General features: G+C 42.0%; 1 protein-coding gene across 1 annotated transcript in view; it reads left to right on the forward strand.

The window, feature by feature from the left end:
- The window catches only part of LOC104158905 (thrombospondin type-1 domain-containing protein 7B-like), a gene marked incomplete at its 5' end in the record, with an annotated part of 9,997 nt that extends 4,992 nt beyond the window's left edge, over positions 1–5,005 (forward strand). Inside the window, 2 exons of the mRNA XM_009696709.1 lie at positions 2,425–2,512; positions 4,332–5,005. Coding sequence (XP_009695011.1) covers positions 2,425–2,512; positions 4,332–4,413 — 170 coding nt within the window. The remainder of the gene's footprint in view (positions 1–2,424; positions 2,513–4,331) is intronic.
- Positions 5,006–7,250: the final 2,245 nt, after the last annotated feature.

Here is a 7,250-nt window from a genome sequence, read left to right on the forward strand (position 1 = left end):
AAGAGGTGTAGGTGGATGCTGCAATCTTCTCTTTTTAAAGCAACATTCGAGGCTGCAGCCCTGAAAGCTTCTGGTGGGCTTGACCTCAGCGTAGCATCTGTGAGGCAGTTCTCCCCCAGGGACTACAAGACAGAAATAGGGACTAAGGAGCTTTTACAGAACATGGTGTTATTTAATTTTAGGGCAGAAGTGTTATAGAAACAATATAGAGGAAAGGAATAAACGTGCTCCACGTGTGCTAAGTGTATCACCGAGCCCATGGCATCCTGCAGGTTAACTCTTCAGCCTGTATGTGCCCTTCAGACCCCAGCTCAAGGCTGGTGCTCTTCAAATCACTCCCCTTTGTCTAACTTCTTGACAAAATATGTAATTACTCCCCTTAAACAGGCTTCCTAGTCTTGGGGTTTGCAATAATTACTGCTAGCTGAGCCAGGAAACTGCTGTTACCTACCAGTTACGCTCTTGATAGCGTGTCTATGGTGAATGCTGCCTGTATGGATGGCATTTACAGCCCTTCAGTACCATAGTCCTTGACATTTGTGTACATGTAAGGACTTCTATCTGTCAGTAAAAGTATACGTGCCTTTCTACAGTTAATTTGTGATTTCCTTTCCCGTTTACAGTTTGGAACAGCAATTTTATTACGATTTAATGAGGCTGATGTTTTTGTTCTTTTAAATGCTCTGCAGGAGTGCACAGAACTGATTTTGAATCAGGCTGTGTTTTTCCTTTCTTTACCACACTCTGGGAGGCCAGAGTTCAGGTACAGAAACTTTTTTCAAGTTGAGAGGCAATTTAAATAGCATTGTTGAAATTGTAGGATGACATGGTCCAATGCCTTTATGTTGGGAACGGAGAGCATAGCTGCCTTCATAGCAGGCGTGGTGGGATGCCTTTCTCTGGCTGTGACAGTCCCTTTGTAGGACTGCTAAGTGTTTCTTGACCATCTCCAGTCGAGAAGACGACAAATTTCATACCCAAACTTCAGAAAAAAAAACCAAAACAACAAACCAAACAGCCCAGGCCTGATGAATAGAGCTCTTCTCACCTGGGAGATAGGCTGTACGTGTTTCGAGGAGAAGAGAAAAATCTGTGAGCGGTACTCAGCCTTTCCACAAAGCCTGGAAGAAAAAAGAGAAGGAATGGGATCTGATTAAATATGTTTCCTTTGGAAAAAATTCATCGTTCAAACATAAAATGTAAAACAGGCTTAGTGATTGTCTGTGAAGTAACTCCCCACTTGCATGACTGAGTTTGAAATGGCCTCTGTCAAACCTCTGTGGGCACGACGCAGGTTCGTATTCCTGCCTCCGCTATGGATTACCAGCTCTGTGCAGGTGAATCAGCTCAGGCTGCTGCTGCATGTTAAAAATACCATCACTTCTCCCCGCAAGGAAAGCTGTACAGCCAGAACGGAGCAAGAAACAGAAGTATTGATTTTTGAAAAAATTATTATTATTAATGCAATGCTTGCAATTAAGGAGCTGTCCAAAGAATGTGTTTGGAGATTTTCTATCAGAAGGAAATGTGTCAACACGCTGAAGCTCATGTGTGCGTGGAGAGGCTCCTGCAAGGCTCGCAGGGTGGGTGCCCTGTCGTCACAACCCAAAGGGTCCTATCAAGAGCCTTAGCTTGTCTTAAAACCAGTTATAACTCCTGCTCCTGTGGCCCAACTAGAGACCTCTTGCGCAATTTTATCCCTCTTACCCTTACACAGCGTCTTCTTGTTTTTATTCTAAGCCGAATTTATTCCCATTTGTTGCCCAAGCATTTTTCAGCTCTAAGTAGCTTATTCACTTGTACTCGCTGGTGTTTACCCCAGTTGACCCCCAAGTACTTACAGAGAACAATCCCATCCCTTCTCGGTCCTCTTTTCTTTAGGCTAGACACATCAGGTGTTACCTGCGTTTCTATCTAGGTCAGCTCAACATTGAACTGCCTTTGCCAGAGCAGCCGCGGGGGTTCCTGAGCGAATGTGCTGCAATTATCCTGTGCCCCTGCTCCTTTCCACGGGCAGGACCTGGCCGGGTGCTGTTCCTTGTGCTGTGCCGTAAGCCCAGGCTGCCCGTAATGAGCTGTGGGAGCTCAGCCAGAGGGGAGGTTATGAAATAATAGTGCTTTGGAAAACTGAGACGAAGAGTTCATTTTCAGTTTTCATTGAGGAAAATCTGCAGTCCTTATCAAAGTTAAGATTTTTGTCTTTAAAACGATTGATTTTTAGAGGAATCTTTTTTCCTTTCAAAAATGTGGCGTCTATGTATTGTTATTCCCAACCAGTCCTTCCTGTGTTTCCCATCAATGATGCTACTAATTTTGCTTGTGTGCTTTCTCTTTACTTAATCTCTTAAGAATTTATGTATTTTTGAATCACATTTTTTATTCTCACCTTTCCTCCCTCTGTCCTTTTTCCTTATCTTCCAACAGATGGTAAACTGAAGATGTGGGTATATGGAGTATCAGCTGGTGGGTTCCTCATCATGGTTTTCCTTATTTTTACATCCTATCTGATGTGGTGAGTATGGCATGTATTTTGTCCTTAAATAAAAACTAGTTTGCTTTTGTTATATATCACAACGCTCTGCGTTGCAGAGATTTAACCCTCAAGGCTTCAGGAAGGGATGGAGCTTGGATTACTTAACTGCCTTCATTTGGCCCCTACCTCTGAGTAATTTAAAAGTCTTCCAATTGTAAATGTTAACAGACGTAATTGTGAAGAAGTATGGTGGCCGTGCAGGGAAAGAATTTGTTTTGGTTATCAGTAGGCCCTTATATTTATTCAAACTTCTGCTGGGATTAGAAAGGGCTTTTTATTGTATTCTTTAAAAAAAAAGATAAAGTAAAACTGAAAAAAGGCAAAGAGGCTGATTGGATCGAGGAGCTGGCTTCTGCTCAAGGAAGGACTAAATAGAATAGGGGCATTCAGTTGGAAAATGATGTTTGACGTGGGAATACAATAGAGATCTATGAAATCATGAATGGAGTAGAAAAGGGCACTAGGGAATTTTTATTTCCCACAATATAAGAAGTAGGAGGCATCTGATGAAATGATTGTTTAAAATAAACAAAAGATTTTATTTTTCGCACAGTGCGTTATTACCTTGTGAGCTTACCGCTGCCGGGGACTGTGCATGCCAGGAAGATAAATGGCTTCAAAGATGGCATAACAGTTCACGGGAGATTGGGTCTCTTGGTGTTAATTGTGGTTTTCTGGATGTACGCTCCAGCTCAGGAAATCCCTAAATAGGTTTTTTTGCAGTGCATACATCAAGTGGAAACATGTCCTGTGTCTAGAGCTGCTGTTACCACTCACTGTTAGAGACAGAGTACCAGGGGTACCTAAGCCCTGGTCTACACCAGTGCGTCACTGGTTCTGGGCTTTACTGGTGGGGGAGATATCCGCCCTCTTCCAAAGCAGCCGATGCCCCGGGCAGGACTGGTAGACCTGGCTTGACAGAGCTAGTGTTGCACTGTCTGGTTTGAATATTTGGAAAGACAGTGTCATTGATACATCTTGGAGGATCCGAAGGGAGCAGTGGCCAGCGTCCGTGTGTCCTGCAAAGCCCACAGCTCTCCCTGAGGACCATGGAGCTGGCCTGGGCTTTAGGAGCATTAATGGTGCAAGCTGTCAGGTCAGGGCAGGCGACCAGAGGGTCACAACTGTGGCCTGACAGGGCCGTTCATTGCCCTCTTTCATCCCAAATCAGTTTATTCTCTCTCACTCTCTTTGTCTTTCTCTCAGTCTCTCTCTTCAGTTAAAAGCTTGAACAGCAGCATTTGGATGCTGCTTAGGAGTTGCAGCTTTGTTATTTTCCAAGCCATGTAGCTAGCATTTCTCTGTGGCTTCACAGTGGAGGATACAGAGGACTTTTTGAATAACATGACATAGTTCTCCCTCACTCGAAGGCTGGTGAGGAAGTGTATTTCTCAATAATAATTATTGTCACGTCAATACCATGCCAAAGAAAAAATGAGGATATCCTCCTCCTAGACAGCTCATGTTTCAATTTTTCTGCGAGGTGTTCCTTGTTTTGTCAGCCGTGAGAAGACACGGGAGACAAATATGCTTTATTTCCTCTCCAGATGAAGAGCACAGTTGGCTGCCCGTTTTCAGCAGGCTGTGTGTCCGTACCACACACGTAATAGCTCACAGGCAGGTCCACGTAGTTTTTCTTGGAAGTAGTCACTGTACTGCAGTGTCACCTAGTTGCAGAATGAAATAGCTGGCATGGGAAGTTGTTTTTTGGTTTTTTTTTGTTGAAGTTTGGGTTTTGATGGCATTTCCAAGCTTATTGCAGTTTATAATTTTGTCTCCTGAAATATTTTTCTTGCAGCAAAAAAACAAAGCAGCATCAAAGCCCTCCTCCGCAGCAGAAGCCTCTAACCTTAGCCTATGACGGAGACATTGATATGTAACATAAAAAAGAAACCCAAATGTAGACATCGACTGCCTTAACTGCTTTCTTTTTTGGAACTCTCCGACTTCTCAGTTTTTTGAGGAATCTCCTGATGTGTAATATACTGGGCAGAACAGAAGTATTGCAACCTTAAAATTTTGCCACTTCTTTATTAAGAAAAAATGGAGTCAAAGACTTGGATCTTGTGAAACTTTTCTGAAGAGACCAGAAAATACATCTCTTCCTGTTGAGCAATGGGAAAAAAAAAAAAAAAAAAAAAGGAGAATCTACAGACATCAAAAGGAATTAGTGAAAAAAAAAAAAAGGCATGACAATCCTGAGGAAAATGTGACATTTACTGTAAATGACAAGTTTGACACAGCATCATTATGCACTATATTAGTGCAGGGTTCTTTATTCTTCACATATTTCAACAATGAGTTTTCTAGTGTTTACATTTCGTTCAAAGACTTTAAAACCAGATCATATATTTTGAGAAACACAAGGAAGAATGAGTTGAAGTGTCTGAAGTTATCAGGTTTTTTAAAGTTTCTTCCTTCTTATCCTGTTTTCTAGTCTGGAATATGATTTTGCTTCATTTCCACCTACAGGACAGAATAAGGATTGTTATGAAAAAGCATAGGTGGTTTCTTAACCAAGAATATTTTTTAAAGAGTTGAGTAGATAGGTGTTTTGATGAATGGCTAGAGGATTTGATTCTTTAAAAAGTATTTTAAATTAAATTAAACCATGTAGATACATTATGGCCAGTTTAAATTGTTATTCAGTTTAATTAATACAAACTCTGCTTTTGTATTTAAATTTTCTTATCTGAAATATTTATAAATTCTTTTTTTGAATTTAATTACCTGACCTCATTTAATATACATCGAACACAAATGCAGTTTGTAGAGGGTCTTGCTTTTTTAAATGTTTTCAAACCACTGAGAAGTTAACGTGTCGTAAACATCTGGGAAAATTTGAAGAGGGTAAGTGTTTATAATAGTGTGTGTCGCAAGTAAGAAAGTGCCATCTTGTGGTATTGACTTGTATTTATAAGCAAATAAAAAGCTAAAGAGAGTGAGAAGATTGCTTCTGGTATGTTGAATTAAATGTGTGTAAACAACATTCGTTATTAGTCTTTTACTGTGTTGGAGATTGGACTCGGATTTCAGACAATTCTGGCATATTTTGTGCTGTAGTGATTAGTGAATTAGAATTAGTGAAAAGAAATATTGTAGACAAGGACAAGACGAGAGAGTAATTGCAGGTCTCGAGAATGCTTGGTCTTATTTTTAGCTCAATGCTGCTGCTTATTCCAATAATTAGAAAGAAAAGAAAAAAAAAGAACTGTTACCAGCCTAGCATCTCTTCAGCCCTTCTCAATCCGCAGTTACTTCAGAGCGGATCATCACACGAGAAGGGTATAACTAGGGCAGAAAGTAATGTTCGTCGTGTTATGTTGCTATTCAGGGCTTTGTAAAGGGATTTGAATATTACGGTTTCATTGAAAAAATGATGGAATTGTAGATAGGTTTCCTTCCCCAGGTCAGGTTCCCACCCATCCAGCGTTTCTCCCGCAGCATCGAATTGAGATGATACTGTGTCGTCAAAGCAAGGTCAGCAATGCGCTTTCCTCTTCCCGCATTTAAAAAAAAGGCTGATGGAATTGCGAGGAGAAATTGTCTCGCTTATTTCTGGCCCTGAAGGTGTTCTGCTGGCCCTGCTTTCTACCTTAGAGCTGTAACTGTTTATGGTATAAAAAGCAAGATCTGGTGTTCTCCAGTAACACTGAGGGCCTAAATCTTTTTTTTAACGGTGCCCTGTACTGAACCTTTGAGTAACATGTATAGAGTAAGAGTTACAGGGGGAATAATGATCTAGTGCTGGTAGGAAGAATACTGCCAGATCTTAATATATTTTGTCTGCGGGATACAGCGTGAGGAGAATGGTACTCTCTGAATAATGAAGCAATAAACTCAATTAAGCATGCTGTTCAGAAAGGCATTGGAGTGGGAAAGTTGGTGTAATAATAATAACAAATGACAGCTGCAAGACGTGGTCATTGCCCTCAACATCAGGGTAAATGACAGTCCAAGCCGGGATGTCCAGCGCAGGAGATGTGGGCTGTATGGTGAACTGTGTGGGGGAAGCAAGGAGCTCCAGGTACAACACTGCAAAGAGTGTTTATACTGAGCAGATGGATCTGGGGTTGTGCTTCAGTTTGCTGACCTTCACGTAGTCGTTGTCCCCACTCGTGCTATAGCACCTTCTGGCTAAAGCCCCACCGGGTCTGCAAGGGGACTGGCCGTGGTTCACGCTGGGCGCTGGTGCACGGGGCCAAGGGACCACATCTGCAGCAAAGCTGTTACCGTCCGGTAATGCCCTTTAGGGAATAAGTGCACCTGTTTGACTTTGTAAAATAAAATAAAATAAAACAAAATAAAACACGGCCTCTGCTGGCCGTGTGCTGTCTCTGCCAGTATGCACACAAATCCCGTGTCCGCTCGCCATCCAGCTTGGACAGCACAGTGATTCAAATGTCACAATGTAATTGCATGTATTTGGTAATTCGGGATTGAATTAAGCTGTGAAATTGAACCGAGGAGCTGGGGGCCCTACAGGGTCCCTGAGGCTGAGAATGCAGCGTAATGCGAAAAAAAGGAATCGGTTGTTTAGACAGATACCAAGATTATTGCTGGTTGTAAGAGCCCTGGGTATCCTGCTGGGAGGGATGCCCAGCCTCCTGTGGGAGCATGGGAGTCAATCCCTACCTTTCAGAGTCCAAAGTGAGTCATGATGTGGAAGAGAGCTTACTCCCAATTCTTGCCTATTTGGAGTTTCTGAACTTTTATG

This window comes from Cariama cristata, unplaced genomic scaffold (assembly GCF_000690535.1).
Source record: "Cariama cristata isolate BGI_N322 unplaced genomic scaffold, ASM69053v1 scaffold5710, whole genome shotgun sequence".
Classification (NCBI taxonomy): Eukaryota; Metazoa; Chordata; class Aves; order Cariamiformes; family Cariamidae; genus Cariama; species Cariama cristata.